The sequence below is a fragment of the Protopterus annectens genome, chromosome 5.part0, assembly GCF_019279795.1.
Source record: "Protopterus annectens isolate FY-2018-M chromosome 5.part0, PAN1.0, whole genome shotgun sequence".
NCBI lineage: Eukaryota > Metazoa > Chordata > Ceratodontiformes > Protopteridae > Protopterus > Protopterus annectens.
This window is the reverse complement of record NC_056735.1, coordinates 1,456,307,570-1,456,326,620: the sequence shown is the minus strand read 5'-3', so window position 1 is coordinate 1,456,326,620 and position 19,051 is coordinate 1,456,307,570. Positions and strand designations below refer to the sequence as shown.

The following is a 19,051-nucleotide window of genomic DNA, read 5'->3' as shown; positions in this document are numbered from 1 at the left end:
TGGACTATCCAGAGACTGGCTGCATTTTGAAGCAAGATAGGAGAGAAGAGGAAAAAACAGAAGAAAGTTTTGCAGAGAAGGGAACTTTGATTTTAATAACTTTTAATTTCTTTGTAAAGGTTCCATGTGGAGGGAAATTTTAAAACTGTCCATTTAGACAGATTTTAATTCTACAAAGTAAATGTTTAAGCTAATGGAAGTTTTTCCTTCTAGGTTTCTTCAGTCATTTGCACGTAATAACTTCCAGATTTAAGAGATGTGACAAATGTGACTTTTAGAAATCATCAGTAACTTTTCATGAGTTTAAAAAAATGCAGTTTGGGCACAGATTAATTTGTCCAGAGACACCACAGTGGAGAGTGGATAGGGAATTTGGATGGATTGTACAAAATCAGGCAATGTGGTAGGGGCATAGTTTGAGGTGAGAAGTTAAGGGTTAAGTGATTAAAGGAAGGCATGATGTAGGCAGAAGTGAAGTAAGGGGTGGGGAGGAAATGGTTTATCTAGTATTGTTAGTTGAGGAATTAGATTCTGGTGTGGGCTTGCTGAGCCCGTCCTCCCTCCCCTCTCTTTCTTATGTTATGATGTGTGAAATATTTAGGGTTTATGATAAATATTTTGGGGTTATGGGGCAGAGAAGAAGAGCTATGATGACACCCCCTTCTATTCTTCCTTCTTGTTTATTTATGTTTGGGTTGATATAGTGGTTGTTATAGACGTGAGTGGTGTCATACTGCTTCTGACACGAGATTGAGTTTAAATAAGTGGATTGTTTAACTCTGTTTAGATGAGGGTGAGCAGTAATGCTGCCTACGGTATTTTGTTATGTTGGAATTTATGACAGTGGTGTGTTATGAAATTAATCATATTTCTTTAGTGTTTTGTTATAAATAGATGGTTGTGTTATCCTAAACAGTTTGTTTTTTGTGTGAAAAGGGGTTCTGAACAAAATTAATCTCATGGGTGGTTATGTGACATTATAGGATGTTATATTTTATTCTGTAAATTCTACAAAGTTACAGTGTAGACCTTTATTTAGTGCTAATGTTATACTGTTGTATCACTGACAGGAAAAAATATATATTGCATGGAAATGCAGGGAAAACTATGTATTGCATGGAAACTAATGTTCTAATATACAAAGAGAAATTCTTTTGCAGGTATTTGCTGTAAATAGCATGTGCAAGGTTGTGCACAAGGAATTATAAATGCACTCATGCATGTACACACACACACACACACACACACACACACACACACACACACGTGCATGTGCTCGCATAGACAAAAACAGAATGTTACCCCCACTCCTATATATTGGAAGAGGCAACTTAAGGTTTATGCAAGTATTTTTGAGTTTTATTTCACATAACGTTTTTAATTCATAATGAAAGTGTGAATTATTTCTGCAGGTTAATGTTTTTAATGAACCACAGAATTAATTGCAAAAATGCATGCATACAAGACCACTGAGTTAATGGCAACAGAAATTCAGGCATATTTTAAACATGATTTGCTGATAAATATCTGTAGTCTGTAAAATGTAGACTTTATAATTATTAAATAGTAAATCAAAATGTTTGCTTTGGAATATGCAATAAAAAGGAAGTATTCTGTATGTCTAAATGGGTCCTAGATGTGCAGAAGGTACCTGGTTTTGATTTTTTGTTTTTCCAAAGAGGATAAAATGGAGAGTAATCAAATTTCTTGGCAAAATGTGATTTTAAAAACTGCATTTGTTGACAGAAAAATCATCAGTAAGAAGGTTACATGTTTCACACAGATATTTTAGTAAACACTGATTACACAGAGGATGATTTGTAAGCTTTCTACCACCAAAATGTTAAATTGTGCTACTTAAAGTGGTCACAGACCAAACTATTCAATATAATATTATTATCTAGAAGGAAGGAAATGTGCAAGTGCAAATTATTTGGCAAAAGTTGTTTTGACTGAATTCACATTTTTTTTCTTTTTGTTATAAGGTAAACTTAAATCAGCAGTAGATTTAATGCATCAGCATTACAAAATGGACAAGTTTCTTCATACAAATATATGGTAACAAAAACAGTCATTTCCTGATATGTTTTCACATGATGGAGATGCAAAGACAAGGCAGGCATGTATCCTCAAAATAATTATGTACTGACCACAGGAAATACTTCACTGACTTCTAGGTGGAGTGAAACACAATCATGGTTTATCACATGATGCAGATGAGAGGCTAGGAGAATCATCACTGTTCTAAATTCTAGCCACATTTAAATAAATCAGGAATAACTGAGGAAAAACAAAGGGTTGTAATACAAAGGAAAAAAAATGTTTCTGTTATTAATTAACTAGAGTTAGAATCTAAGCAGGTAAACAAGGAAAAACGGTTATATGGATGAAATGTTTAAAATTACATTTGTTGTGTGTTTACAGTGAAAACCAGGTGAAATATTCAAGTTAAGTAAACGAGAAGATCTAAGGTTTAATTCCTGGGAAACCAGTGACTGTTAAACTGACGCCTAAAAATTGGGCATTTTGTAGACACCAAACACATACCAGCCTTAAAGGTAAAAACTTGCTTATTAGTACATACTGGAATGAGAAGAAAGAGTGGTAGAAACAACTCATCTTTATACCACTTTGCTTATTACTTATCTCATATTGCCACAGTACAACATAACCTATGCAGCAAGCTGCTCAATTTTCTGCCTTTGCACTAACTCTGCCACTTTCTAATGGGTTATGGAGGTAACACTTTATAAGATGACATCAGATGAACTGTCTAAAGAATGTTATTTATTTCTTATTCTGTTCCACTACCACAGGAAAGAAAGCCATTTTTCAGACAAATTTTAGTTCTTAACATATGAGCAACTAAAGTCATGCAACAACTACAGTAAACTGAAGACAAAATGCTGATACAAAAAACGTACCTGTTGGTCCAGGGAAACCTGGATAACCTATATCTCCTTTTGGACCCATATATCCAGGAGACCCTTTCACACCTGAAAGGAAAAAATATTTTAATCAGCCATATAGAAATGTTTTTATACTTTTGTTGAAGTGGGTTAACAGGACATATATATATATAGATATATATATATATATATATATATATATATATATATATATATATACATGGAATAGAAATATTCTTTCAAATTTCATACTACTTAGTAACAATAATATACACTAAATTGAATGTATTAGTGGTTGTGGCTATCGCTGTATAATGAGCAAACACAAAACAACAAATAAGTGTACTGTCACTATGTTATTTCCTACCTTTGCACCATGGTATGCTGAGTACAAAATACTGAATGGCACTGTTGCCCCACTGGCAAATGTCTTGGCCTTAGCTTCAAAAATTGTATTCCCTGTGCTCATGCCAGTGAAGACAAATGGTGGAGCTTAACCTCAGTGAAAGCAACACATGAAAAACGTGATATGCCCCTATGGACATCAGTGGAAACATGATTGTGCATGTGCAGAGATGTGTATATATGTAAGCATTGCAGTGCTTGTGCAGAGATGTGTATAAATGGAAGCATCGCAGTGCTTGTGCAGAGATGTGTATAAATGGAAGCATCGCAGTGCTTGTGCAGAGATGTGTATAAATGCAAGCATCGCAGTGCTTGTGCAGAGATGTGTATAAATGGAAGCATCGCAGTGCTTGTGCAGAGATGTGTATAAATGGAAGCATCGCAGTGCTTGTGCAGAGATGTGTATAAATGGAAGCATTGCAGTGCTTGTGCAGAGATGTGTATAAATGGAAGCATCGCAGTGCTTGTGCAGAGATGTGTATAAATGCAAGCATCGCAGTGCTTGTGCAGAGATGTGTATAAATGGAAGCATCGCAGTGCTTGTGCAGAGATGTGTATAAATGGAAGCATTGCAGTGCTTGTGCAGAGATGTATATACATGGAAGCATCATCATGCACATGCAAAGATGTGCCCTTTAAAGTCTATGGACCTGTCCATAAGATGATGTCACCAAGGGATATACTGAATTTATTTTGGCCCATGGTTTAATAAAAAGCATGTACCACCTGCTTTCTTACAGATACTATACACCACCCCTGCTCTTCAATTGAAGAGAAAAAAATAACTGTAGCAAGCTGATATCACTTTGCTGTACAAATTGCTGATCTGCCTCTCTGTACTGGCATTTTGATGCACAGAAAAGCAAGCTGCAGGAACTCTTGATCATTCCCCCAACACTTAATGCTTGGGGGTCTGCTTCACCCCATCCTTGCTAAGCTACTGGTGCAAGGAGAAGGAGAGGGATAAGCCTTGTGCATGAGCAGAGGATGCTTCCAACTAGCAATGCAGCTGCTTTGGAATCCACCAAAACATTTATACTTTACTGACTCTACCGGCAGTAAAATAAATATATATTTTTCTGACTACACTGACATGCCTAATAGACTATGGCAACTTTTCAGCAGTCCCAATTCAGTGTCTTGGACCAAGTTAAGGACAAAGTACAAAACGCTCATATTACGACAACTAGCTGCACAAGAAGAGAGGCAAAGGAACAATTTGTACTACTGCTACAGCTCAGGAAACAAATACTACCTAGGATCGCAAACAATAAAGGGAAAAACTTTGGGTTAACAACTGCTAGCAGAATAAAAATGATCTTTATGAATGCTGATGAGAAGTATAGATGCGCTTAACAGAAGAAGAAAATCAGTTTTGAATATAATTATACACAAGTGTAGTGGAAAGCATACACAAGCTTCACTCACTGTGAGGGATTAGTCATACAGAAAAAACACCACCAGACCTTTTCAAGAAAAGATATAATATATATATATATATATATATATATATATATATATATATATATATATATATATAGGGAATTGACAAAACATGTTCTCTGTATCTTGGTACTTCATTTATTACTAAGCATGACTAGTGTTATGCACAAACAAAGTAGGCATTTGCCTAAGGGCTGCTTTAGTAGGGTGCTTTTATGCCATTTATTTATATGTTTGTCTTCACTATGCAAAGAAACAGATTAGCTATAATTGGGGCTGTTTGTGGATGAAAATACCGAACTATTGTTTGTTGTCTGTGGTTTTGCACAATGTCTCTGCTATTGCTTTATATTTTTTCTTGTTTCATGCTTTTTCTGGGATATCACTGAGGATTAGTCAGTCAGTATAGCATATATTTAGGTGCCATTGTATATGTTGCGTACTTCTTTTTGTTTAGGAAATGTAGTTGATGGAAAGTCTGTACTTCTGTTAGCTTTTCATTCACATTTTTGTACTGTTCCTCATGATACTGTTGATGTTATGAGGACTGCAGTCAGTCAGTAATACCAAATGTAAACATTTCCTACTTCATACTGTTCAGAAAATGCATGTTGATGGAAAGCCTGTTGTCATACCTCTCAGGTCTAAGCTATCTTGTATTTCCCCTTATAAAACATTTGATTTTTAAGTAAATCACTGATGGTTGAAGTGAAGAGAGGACAAGCATCAATTTCATACTTCTTATTCTTTGGAAAATGCATGTTGATAAAAAACTTGTTATTCCAGTAAGTTTTTTTAAGTGAATTAGAGAGCTGTTTAATTTTTTTCCTAACTTTGGGTCTTTGTTTCCCCTCTTCAATTATTTTTAACTTGCCCCCAAAATGTTGACAGGTATGCCTGTTGTAAATTAACTTTTTAGGTGATTTAGAGTTCTGTACAAAAATTTTTCTCTACCCTCTCCATTATTTCTGTTTTTATCTCTGACTCATAAGCAAATAAGTTGAGAGCTATGGTTATCCTCATATATATTTTTTGGTTTGCTAATCTTAATATTTGTGGTGTTTTGGTCAGCTAAATATGGCTGCAGTTAATAAATAATGACAGGCATTTAAATTTCTTATTCTATACCATTCAGCAAATGAATGCAATGCAAACCTATTCCATCAACTCAGGTATGCAAAAGCAATATTTATAATTGTACCTGATTTTGGATCTTTGTTTATCCAATACTTTTGGCTTTGTCCTGGATTCTTTTACTAAGAAATTTACTTATTTTACACAATTTGGATATCTGAGATGTACATCAACAAATTAGCTATAGTTTTTGGGGTTGTCTGGGGATGAAAATACCCCATTGTTGTTAGCTGATTATTCTGAATTTGCAGGCTTAATATAAATTGTATGAAGCAATTTGGATTATGTAAACTGGTCATGTGCTGAGGTGTGCACAGAATATTGCTATAGCTTGTGTGGGGAATGTAGACAGTGCAATCATTATTTTCTTATCTTTACACACAAACCTCAGAGATGTGCTTTTCTAGGGGCAGTGTGCTGTTAATAAGCAACAAGTTGGAATGCATTACTGTGATGATTATATTTTTCACTTTCCTCACAGTCAAACAGACGTATATAGGTTTTTTTTTGCGGGGGCAGGTAGGGTTAAGGAAGCATGCTGTTACATCTGACAGCAGTAGTTACTATATTCTTGTATGTTATTTCAGTTTTGTCCAAGTCTGGCTCTGCTATATTACACAGATGGCAGGTGCCTTCTGGAGCTAAGGAGGAAGGGAAATAGGGTCTATATTAGAACATCGAATGTTCAAAATCGCGAATGCTCTAATGAGTGAAAATGCCGAACCTTGAAGTGCTTTTTTTGGGATCGCAGTACAGTGAAGATCGGAATATTTGCCCTTTCCTCACTGTAGTGGGGTCTCAGAGTTGGAATATATATGTAGTGGGGGGTGTGGGGGCACAGCCCTCCAAAATAAAGAGTGAGAGGTCCGGCATTTTCGCTCATTAGAGTGTTTGCGATTTTGAGCATTCGATGTTCTAATATAGATCCTCAACATACTGTATACATGTTTGACAGCAGCCATTTGAAATATAATTGGCCATTTGTGCCTTCATGACAGTCATTTTTGGGGAGAGGGGTTTGGAGGCAGGTAAAATTTCCAGGTATGATTTATGTACTTTGCAAGAATGCATAAACTTGTTTATTGTGAAATACAATTTTGTCAGACACAACTTATTTCTTCTTTGAATATATAAAAGTAAGGCTTAATTTATTTCTTTGTTCATGTTTTTTGTTCAAATCATCATCTGATCAAAAGGTTGTAAAAGAGCTCTGAAATACACAGCAAAATGTCTAGAACTCCATTGTCTTCTGGGAGTCTAGCAGTCACCTGACCACTGGCTTAATTAATTTATTTCCTCAACAGTTATTACAGTGTACTCTAGCTGGTTAGTGTGTATTGAAAAGATGTGGGAAAAAGCAAACATGAAGTGTAAGACTTTACTTATTTACTTAGTCATGATTCTTGTTCATCCCATCATTGGATCAAAGGGCTAGAAAAAATTCTGAAATGCACCTTAGATTACAACCCCCTAACAGGATTAATGGTCTACAATATTTAAGTTACACTATATGATTAACTGCTATAACAAGCCCAGTATATTGGACTAATTTGTTCTCCAGCAGCTGTGTCATTTTAAGACCTCCAGTGTAACTAATTATTAAATATATCATTGACAATGATGGGTTCTTGAAAGATTTCCTTACCCACAGCATTAACATATATCATCTGCATTCAAAGAAAATGCTAGATAGTAAGAGCTACATTAAGAAGGTAATAGAAGATCCAGATTAACTGACCTGGTAATCCTGTCACTCCTTCAGTACCTTTTTCCCCTTTTTCCCCATCAAGCCCTGTCACACCAGTAGGACCCTATGTAAAATAAATTTAATTAAATGAAAACTTATTAGTTACAATTCCAAATATAAACACAGCATCTGTAGATTAGCAATTCTGTAATGAAACATATGACAATTTAATAGATATTGAGTCAAAATCCTGAATTACATTTTTATGAGAAAAGAGCACAAACTTTCATGGAATATTTTCAGTAGAATGCAGTCTAATAAAACTTAGTTAATCAACAATCCTATTATGAGCTCACATCAAATTGCTATCTGTATGGAGTGCAGTATATTTGCTTGCATATTAAAGCTATAACACTAATGCCACCATGAAAGCATCACTGATTCATCTCACTCAACAGTTTCAGGAATGGATAAAGGGTATGTAGAACCACCAAGAATGTCTATGACGTTTCTTGTGAAAAGAATATTAACCATGATATCTAGATTTGTTGGGATGATAATCCAACTGGAACAGATAAATGAAGAATTGAAACCATGTAGCAATATGCATTATCTCTTGCATTATTATAAGGATGCACTGAAGAAAGAGAAGGGAAAAATTATTCCCTGCACAGGATGAAGACTTTCACCTCACAAGACATACACTAGAGACTGGGAATCCACCAACACACACACACACACATATACACACACAAAGTAAAATTCAGAAATCAGATGATATGCTGAGAACCAAAATCCAAGAAAAAATGGGTGACATGAACACAGGAGTACACAGCCAAGGAAAAATAGATTTTTAAATAATTCTGAAATGAAATGATAGACATGATGAATGTAGTTAATGCCCTTTCTAAAGATAATAGCTATTATTCATTGGTATTATTTTTGCCCAATGTACATTCCGCAGTGGTGCAGCGGTAGCGCTGTTGCCTCACAGTAAGAGGTTTTCCCGTTCGATTCTCGGCTGGAGTGCGAGTAGTGCCTTCTGTGTGGAGTCTGCATGTCCTCCTCGCGGTTGGGTGGTGTTTCAAAAGACATGGTAAATGGGTGTGCCTTCGTTGAAGGTTGGATGTCGAGCTGGCAACTCAGTGTTCGGAAAAATCTACTGCCAATCATTAGCGGACCGGAGTTCCATTGTGGTGACCCCTAACCGGGAAAAGCCGAAAGACAAACAACAACATTGTTTTTGCCCAATGTCTTTCTCTCTCTCTGTCTTTTACTGTTGTGCACTCATGTATCAAATTGTTCTTGTCTTTGTTGTGCTGTCTTTTCTCTTTTTCTTGTGTTACATTTTTGAATGCTTAAAAGCATACATCAGCTAAGACTATGAAGTGCTTGTACATGGCTCACTAATTATCTTAAGGACAGAAGTCAGTCTGCCACATGGAACAATGTTTATTTCTTTTTCTCATTCATATTCAGTTTTGATTTATAATGCTTTGTCCCTGGTGATCAACTACTGTCTGTATTTGTATAAGAAAAAAGAATGAACTTGCCACCTCTTGCTCTCAAGTATTTAAATAACTGAAATGCCCTTAGTACAAACCACAGTTTAGGTGGAAGCTTGGTAGCTCTTACAAGAACTGTTGAGCTGCTACAAACAGCAGTTTAAATTGAAGCTTGCTACAACTGTTAAGCTGTTAACAGCAGCTGAAACACTCTTGATACAAACAGCAGTTAGAGTGAAAACTGGCTAGTTCTTACAAGAACTGTTGGGCTGGTAAGAACAGCTGTAGCACTCTTGATATAAACAGCAGTTTAAGTTGAAGCTTGCTAGCTCTTATAGGAAATGTTTAGCTTTTAAAAACAGCTGAAGCACTCTTGATAAGCAGCAGTTTAAGTTGAAGCTTACCAGCTCTTACAAGAACTGTTGAGCTGTTAAAAACAGCTAAAGCACTCTTGATACAAACAGAGATCTAAGTAGGAGCTTCCCAGTTCTAATCAGTCTGTTAAAAACTCTTTATTATATAAAACAAATAGTAAAACAAACAGTAAAATACAGGATAAGCACTTTCGGTTATGCTTAACCTTCTTCAGATCCTGTTAGAACTAAGAAAAACTGTTTTGTTATGTACAAAGCAGTTGCCACTCCCATTCTGAAGACATCATTCCTTAAAGTGAAAGCTTAGATTGTATTTACTTTTTATTTCTCAGGCCTCGCTCTTTTAATATAGGTTTTAAGGGTACTACCCCATTCAGTCCTGGGGGATGATCTGCTCTCAGATCCATAATCCACCTTTCTTCCTCAGCTTCCATTTTATTCATTAGGTCACCACCTTGTATACTTTTTTTGATGTTTGATAAAGCCATAAATCTAAAAGAGTGGTTCTCAAATCTAGAGATATGTTGGTAGAGAGAATTAGTTTCTACCTTGTTTCTTATATCTCATAGGTGGCGAAGAATATGTTCCTTGAATTTTCTGTTTGTTTTGCCTATATAATAAGCTGTGCAGATACTACAGATTGCAACATATACTAGGTTCCTGCTATTGCAATTCACTACCCTTGGAAAGTATATATCGTATTTGTTAAAGGATGTATAAATATATCTTGTGTATAAATCCAAGCACATGCTTTACAGAAACCACATTTGCATGTACCTCTGTTAGGCCTTATAGGAGCAGCCTGGGTGATATCATTTCTCATCTCTATTCCATCTTTTTGGCATAAAAGCCTATTTAGATTATTTTTGTTCTTAAATGCAAAGCTGGGTTTTTCTCCTACCAGTTCTTTAATTCTAGTATCTGAAGTTAAAATCGGAAAATATTTCCTAATGGTGCCAAATATAGTTGCATTTTCTGTGTTATATGTGATCGTACACCTTACTTTATGTTCTTTAGAGCAGCTTTCTTTATTCTGCTTCATCTCTTAGTCACTCCTCTTAGAATAATGAGGTCTACCTTTATGTTCACGTATTCTCAATATATGCTCTTTGCCTTTAGTAATCTTTTATTCTTTATACCCTCTTTCCATACAGTTATTCAACAGTTTCTCATGTTCCATCAAATAAACGTCTTCGTTTGTACAAAGTTTAGATACTTGTACTGCTTGATTGTCCACTATATTGTGGAAAATATGTCTGGGATGCATACTTGAGTAGTGTAGCATATGATTATGCCACATACGTTTTCTGTATATCATTGTTTCAGTACCTTTTATAGGGTCTAAACTCAATTTCACATCCAAAAGTTCTATTTCATGGCATGAGCTTTTAACCTGGAATTTCAGGAAGGTAGTTGTTATACTCAGAAAAATCAATGAAATTGTTTAGTGAGGTTTCACTTCCTTCCCATGCAATAAAGATATCATCCACAAATCTACTATACATTAGTGGTTTGTTGGTCCTAGTACTTCTGGTGTCATCCAACCATTCCTTTTCCCATTGGTCAAGAACCAGATTGGTGTAGCTATTAGTGCAGGGGATCCCCATTGCTACCCCCATCTCTGCCAGTAATAAGTATTGCCATAAGTAAACACATTGTTTTCCAATACAGTTCTAGTAGACTACAAATTAATGGGGTATTAGATAGAAATGGACTAGCAGATTTCCAAATGGATTTTATGCCAAACTCGTTTGGTACATCCAAAGTTACCAAAAGCAAGTCTTGAAACGAGCATCTATTTTCCATACTTCCATCTAGATTTTGCAAGAAGTCTGCTGAGTCTTTTATAACAGTGTTTGCTCTGCTCAATAGCTTCTTTAATTTATTCTCTAAATAGATAATGGCTCTGTGACCCAGCCTCTTCCTGCTACTATCGGACGCATCGGTGGTTTGAGCAGTCTTTGTGTATTTTAGGCAGTCCACTAATTACTGGTACAGTTGGGTGAGAGACTTCAAAAAAGTCATATAGCTCCTTAGTTATCATCCTGTTCATTAGCATCTCATATAGGCTGTCTTTTACATTATTTATCAATACATTTAGATCTTTTTTGCTTAGCACTAACTATGTTTCTTTTTTGCTGAGCAGATCCTCCATTATAGTTGTGTAGTTATTGGAGCTCATCACCACAATAGCTCCACCTTTGTCTGCTGGTCTTACCAAAATATCTGTTCACTGCCTCAGTTCATTTAACCCTTGGAACTTCTTTTGGGTCAAGTTACGATATTGCTTAGACTTATTCCCTTGCCTGTTTTCATATATCTCTTGTTCACAAAGTCGAATGAACATTTCCACCGAAGGATAAATAGCAGGAACAAAGCTACTCATTTTTTTATATATACTTGTCTTGACATCTTCAACACCATCTTTATTACCAAATATATGCTTCAAAGTAACATTTCGACCAAAACACTTATTTCATGTAATGGTGATTGTAAGGAGGGTAAGAAACTTAGACATTTCTCAAGTACACTTAATTGCTCCTCCCTTAGCAGTAACCCAGAAATATTTACTACGAGTGAGACTTTGTGGTTATCTAATTCACTTTTCTCTTTTTCCTCTCTCTGCTTGTTGATCTTGGGCTCCGGAATGTTTTTGTCTGTAATAAAAAAGGAAGTTGTTGCATGAGGGGTACATGAGTTGATACTTTTTTAGGAATTCTTCCAGTCATATTATCAGAAACTGAAGGCATTGTTATTTCTCCTACTTCAGTCATAAGATCTTCTTTCTGTGTTTGTACCACAATTTCACCTTCTTCTTGATGGACTATACAACCATTCTTCTGTTTCTTTGCCACTGTATGATATGCCTCATTAGCATGAACATCAACCTGCACTTCTAGTCCTCATATATTTTCCCCTGTTTTTTATTATTATTACTGTTGGTTCTGTTACTGAGCTTCCTAAAGGGTCTGAACGAACCCTTCTTTCGATGGTTCTGAGACCAACTGTTCTGGGGCTACATCTCGCTTTGTTGACAAGTTTGTGCCTTCACGTTCTTTTGGCCATTCAAATAAATGGCCATTTTTGAAATCTTTATAGTCTCTAGCTAGTTTGTCACATTTGACTACTTTAAGTTTAGTATCATAGGCATCCAATTTTTCTTGTAATGTAATCAGTTGTGATAGATTTCTTTCTGTCAGATCCATTTCTTCTAGTCCTCTTTGTTTCACTTCAAGCAGATTACTAAGTTCTTCCTCATGGGGCTTAAAAAACTCTGAGAAGTTTCATATAGCTAAAAGTTGTTTCAGCATTCAGCTTCTGCCATTTTGCTAGCAAGTCAGGATATGCATTGCCATAGCTAGGCATGCATCTAACTCGCAGTCCCCTAGGAATTACTTGATGATGAAGGCAGGCCTCCATTTTGAAGCACTGCCATTTTAAGCGTTTCAACTTACATGCAGCATTTTCTACTTCCTTGAATACATCAACAAAATTATTCTTAGTTTGCTCAACAGAGCTCACATCTATTTCATTGCTTTCCAAGTTCAACATTAATAACGGATTCAGTACACATAATTGAAGGTTCATATCCATCCTCTTGTTTACAGCTTCTAAAGAATTGTTTCAGTTTAATAAATTCTCCATATTCTCCATGCAAGCAAAGCAGTGTGGAGTGATAGGCAAATAATACATTTTATATTTATTTGAACGGCCTGTAGTGGTGTGATTTGCTGTTTGTGCTTACTGTCTGTATTTGTGAATGATCTGGTAGCTTACTGAAACTGGACAAAATCAATCCAATATGCAGATGACACAACCATTTTACTATCCGCAAAAAAAGCTAGCAGTGTGTGAATGGAATTCAAAACATTTACAAGGCCCAGTCATTGCTGGACTGACATGGGGTGTTTCCCTACACAAACAAAACTTAGCTAAACATGGAAAGTAGTGTAAAACTGCTTTCTCTTGACTGTTCTGTTATGAGGTGAGCATTTCCACCAAAGTTCTAGTCATTATACAACTTACTTTATTAAATACCAACCAAAAATTAGAAAACTAATACAGCACTAAGACACTTGTACTACAAAACCAATGTATTCCATTTTTCGAGTTTTCTACTCATCTTTATTTGTTCTTCACATATTCTTAAAGATCTTCAGTCACCAGTACAAAGCAAACAAAAATTATGTCACAGTCAGATTGCAAAATATGTTGCTAGTCTTTACTCCAGAATCTGTCAATGCTCCTCACTCTCATTTACTTGAATTGGTTAAACCAAAGCAAGAATTTGTTGTAATTAATTTGCCATAAATGTCAGTCAGATGAAGTTTCCTGTAAATTTTTACATTCTGCCAAGAGTCCATCCTTGGTGGAGACCATTAGGTGGACCCAGCCTTTCTGGAGTTTGAAGTCATTCTCACATGGGCGCGCGCACACACACACACACACACACACACACACACACACACACACTAAAGCTAGGGAGGTGTTGTGCTTTTTTGCTTGCTTTTGAATTGTTTATGACAAGGATGGGAAAGTAATATGGATTTCCTTGAAAATGTGTGCTTGAGGACTGTTTGCTACTCTGTAACAGTGAGTTCATTCCCATTTATGTTGATTGTTTCTATTCTGCACTTTCTAGGTTGTGACAGATAGAGTTTAGCAATTCATTAGCTAAGATTAGTTCATAGGTTCATAGGTAGGTACTAGGCTATCGGCCCAAGGGCCTACGTAAGCCTAGCCAACAAGGTTCTCTGGCTTACGCCACCCAAGAAAGTTATTTTCCTGTGCCACTGTCGAGCAGAGACATAGAAGTGATCCCCGGGGTGTATTTCCTATTTCCCATCCATAGTGTCAGAATTTGCCAGGTAATTTTCTACTGCCATATCTCTGTTTAAAACAAAGCTTATATTGCTCATACAGTCACATTTCTGCATGTACATTTAATTCCCAAACTCTATTGCCTAATTTTTTTATGTAAAGAATTTTATTTATTCAGTGTCATGCTTGTGACTAATGGCTTATATACATACAAACATACAAATATTTCAAGCATGGGCATTAATGCCCTGCTAGGCTGCCAATATACCAAAACAGTTGTTCCTATAATTGTCCAGGCCGTTCTTAAAAATATCTAAACTAATGCTTGCTTTAACTTAATTTGGTAGTCTGTTCCATGCATCAGCTGCTTTGTCAGGGAACCAATCAGTACACTTCTCATTCCTATAGAATCTTCTACATATGTTGTCTGATGATTCTCTACTGCTTTTTGATAACCCCAAACATTCCCAGAGGTAGTTGTCTCTAAATTCCCTATATACCTGAATAGGATCTCCTCTTAAATATCTATATGAGACATTGTACAAGTTCAGATTTTTAGTTTTTCGTAATAACTTAGATTTTCACATCCATGGGTGCCCTTGGTATTTTTCTACTGTACTTTTTCCAGTTTACTCATGCTTGTTTTCTTATAAGGCTTTCATATTGTTATCCCATACTCAAGTTTGTGTCTAATATAATTAACAAATAATGGCTTCATCATTTCTGATTTCCTAGACTTTATAAATATTTTATACAGCCTATAGTTCTATAACTATCATTATCCAGTTGCTTGATATGATTAGAAAAACTCAAAGCTTGAGCTACCCATATACCCAGGTCCTTAAATGAGTCTGCAGTTTCAGTCACTGTGTGCTGTATTTAATATTAACCTTTCAATTTATGTCTCTCGAATCTCACATATTTAGTTTTTGATGCATTATTATTCTCCTGTGCCTAAATGGTCAATTTAGTTAAGTTCTTTTGCAGACATGCCTATCTGTAACATATATAATCAATTTACCCACTTTCACTTCATCTGCATACAGACTGTAGAACACCTAAGATGAAAAATATAGGTCTGAAAGATACAATCTAGACAAGTATGGGCCTAGAACAGAGAGCCCTGTGGGACACTCTGGCTGTAACTAAGAATGTCACCTGTCCAATTGCTGTATGATCCTATTTGTAAGCTGTGTAGCTATCCATTTTTCAAGAGAATATCAATACCTAGTTGTTCTAATTTATTGATCAGTGTTTTGTGTGTGACCCTGTCAAATGCTGAAGTTAACTTTGCATAAGTTATATCACTGCACAATTTTTCATTCACAGCTGTTATTACATTTATTACAGAACATCATGTTACAGGTGGTAATGAATCTATTTTCAACACATGCATGCTGATATATGGTTTCAAGTCCAAACCTTTCCAGTTCTGACAGTACCTTATCCAATATTACATTCTCTGTTATTTTGCTATAACATGAATGTAGACTTAAGGATCTGTGTGACTGTTGGTTCATCCTACTTCCCTTTCCTTTAAGGACAGGTTTAATAAGCACATGTGTCCATTCTTGAGGAATCTCCCTATATTTATACAGTATAGTAAATAACAGATATAATTGTACTGAAACTTCTTGCTGAAGTGCTTCAATCAGGACTGCCTTAGTCAGGTTTCCATGCACCGGTCTCCTAGCCTGGCACATCTCCACCATCTCCTCCCTTTGCTTATTTGGATCCAGTTTGCGTAGTTATTTTTCAATGTACTCTAATTTGATTCCAGTATCTGAGGTTATCTGGATGTCACTAAGACAACTTATCACCCCCTTTATGAAGCCAGACTATTTTTTATAAGGATAGTGGCATTGAAGTGGAAATTGTTAATTGTGCTGGCATACAGTTTCAAAGGCAGAGAGATTACTTAGCTAAACTGCCATAAGATATTAGATTACAGTTGGTCTATTTTTAACAGGGGAACAGTAATTGTGTTATAGCTGTGCCAGACTGGTCTGACTGGTGGCAGCAAAACACAATAGAAGCAAATAGATGTTTGTATCACTGAACTGCATTATTAGTCTCTTTTCAGAATTGTGTGTGTGTGTGTGTGTGTGTGTGTGTGTGTGTGTGTGTGTGTGTGTGTGTGTGTGTGTGTGTGTGTGTGTGTGTGTGTGAATGCAATAATTGCAGGAGATATATAATTACCATAGGTAGTACTATAAAGGATAGATGTCAGGTTACAGTGAGGAGGTTCCTCTTTAACCATTGTTCATAACCCTCCTTTGCACCTTGCTTAGTTTCAGCATTACTTGGGTGTGGTTATTGTGGGTCATAGTCAAGGGCAGCAGTGTTCATTTGCTAAATGCTCATAAAGTCTTCTGCTTCTTATATCATTTTTGTTTTGGACAACACTTTGGATTAAAGGACAGTGGCTGTTTTTGTGATGCATTGTTTGGAGGCAGAAACACAGCTTCTAGGCTGTGTTCTCATATATTAATTATCTCATGCCATTAAAGAGCTCATTTAGAAGGGTCAGAATGTTACCACTAAAAATTCATTAGTTGTTGACTTGGAAGAAAGTGATCTTTTAGCTGAGGAGCCACATGGCCCACTTCTGATAGTTACAGCATATAATCTAAGAAATAGAATTATTTTCTAGTACAGGATTATTCTGATTGAAGCCATTCAAATGGTGAATTATTTTCACTCTGAGGAATATGATGACCTTGCATTAGGCTATCTTGCTGTCTAAAAGACCTGGGAGACCAGAAATACACATATGGAAAAAAAACTTTTTTCAATAGCCAGGCATGCAATCTTGAGATTTTCAGGATAGGATGGACTATAGTTAGCAGATTCTACCAGGTGGATGTTATTGGACAGGCTTTCAAAATATCAGCTAGAGTAGAAGAAACCAAAGCCTTTTGTCAAAATGGTGCTATGGGGATCACTCTTGTTGGTCTGGTTAACTCTTTGTATTACTCACTACATTAGTAGTTGAATGTTCTAAATAAATATGGACCTCCTAGCCAAGACTATCCTGAAGAAGACCTGCAGTTTTAAATGTGAAAATCCTGGAAGGATAATTTTATGAAAGTCTGCTAAGAAAGTGTCTTCATTCTCTGTTATGAATCAAATGGCATAGGGCACTACCATGCTAAAATGATGAGTTATCCAAAAAGACTTCAAAAAGTTCCATTGGAGATCATATCAAGGGAAACAGACTATATAACCATCTACAGCCAAGGAGATTCCTTCACATTTTTTGCCCCTCATGTATTTCGATAAAAATCCTTCTTAACTCATTCATGCCTTCTCGCAGTAGAATTTCATACCTCCTCCTGAAATTAGAAAATTCAGACAGCATCATCTGTAATTATTTTTTTATGCTCTCCCAACTGACCCTTGTGCTGTCATAGTCTGTTTACTCCTCACTTCCATGGGCACCAACTTTGAATCCCTCAATGACTCTTTTCTGGGTACCCACAGACTTAACTTTTCATGGGGTGGGCCTTCCTAATCCTTGAGAAGTCAACCCTGCAATAACTCAATGTTTGACCTTGGCAGTGAGGGATCTTATGGGGAGCTGTAAGTTTGGTGCAGATATCCATCTTATGTAAGGCATCTGTTCATGTAACCTAGGCTTGGGAAAGGCTACTGCAATGACATTAGTGCATTGTCACCATTAGGATATTGTCACCACCCCCTATTTACCCTACAGTGACAGATAATCCTTTGGATCTCCATGAGACATTGTACATGTACAGTATTTCTCAAATGTATTCTCTCTGGGATATGAACGCCGGCCATTGGATACTTCATCCATTCTATTTCTTGCAGGCCATCAATACCAGAAGACCGAGCCCATTTCTGAACTCGAACTGCCAGCAGCACAGATGAACAAAGATGAATGACCTGTCTCTGTGCCATCAGGACAGCTCTTTTGCTTGAGCTATTTTACTGAGAATGTAGTTGTGACGTTGTGAGATATTACCAGCTGTATCAGGAGAAGTGCAACACTGCATGTGTGGCATATGCCAGCAATGCTGTTTGAAGTTTTGTAAATAATCTTATGTCATTTGACTATCACATTGATTTGTATAGATGCTTGTATTAAAATGTATTTGTAAATGTTACTTATGCTAAAACTGCTGCAACAGAATTTTAACAGAGTTCTGACTATATATTGTGTCAGAGTCAGGTGACTAGATGTAATGTCATTCTATAACCAGCTGAAGGACAAAACTCTGTCAGCAGCAGTTTGTTGTTTGTTTTTGTTTTCTTTGGAATCTGATATAAATGATCTCTGTCAATTATCACAGTTCAGTTGTTAGTTGCTAGTTGTACAGTTCAGTCAGTGTAGAATATCTCAACTTTCCTTGTGGAAGTGAGCATCTCAGCACTACATCTTGCCATTTGATACTAAGTGAGTTAACTAGGGGCAGTTTCTCTTTAGTTCAGTTAGGAAAAATACAGTGAGATTAGTTTGGTATTATTTATTTTCCTGCAACAGTGAGCTTCTATCCAGCTGTGTTATTTTTATATTTCCTGTGGCTGAACCTCTGCTGTTTATTGTAACTAAATATTAAGTATTCTCCTGTTCTGTATTTTATTATCTATTATTAAATATTGTTATACCTTTTCATTGTGGCTGGTCTTTTAGAGAATACTTTTAACATCCTGAGAGTACTTGTGCTTACTTTATTGACACTGTGGCCACTCCAATAAGCCTTACTGCTTCAGTCACACTGTACAATTTATATCTGTATTAATTTTATG

The 19,051-nt window shown here is 36.2% G+C and overlaps 1 protein-coding gene across 1 annotated transcript in view; it reads right to left on the bottom strand.

Annotated features, from left to right (window-relative positions):
* The window catches only part of COL4A1 (collagen type IV alpha 1 chain), a 1,084,337-nt gene that overhangs the window by 82,336 nt on the left and 982,950 nt on the right, over positions 1-19,051 (bottom strand). The window contains exons 44-45 of the mRNA XM_044071271.1: positions 7,630-7,702; positions 2,925-2,996 (exon numbers count right to left, since the gene is read on the bottom strand). Coding sequence (XP_043927206.1) covers positions 2,925-2,996; positions 7,630-7,702 — 145 coding nt within the window. The remainder of the gene's footprint in view (positions 1-2,924; positions 2,997-7,629; positions 7,703-19,051) is intronic.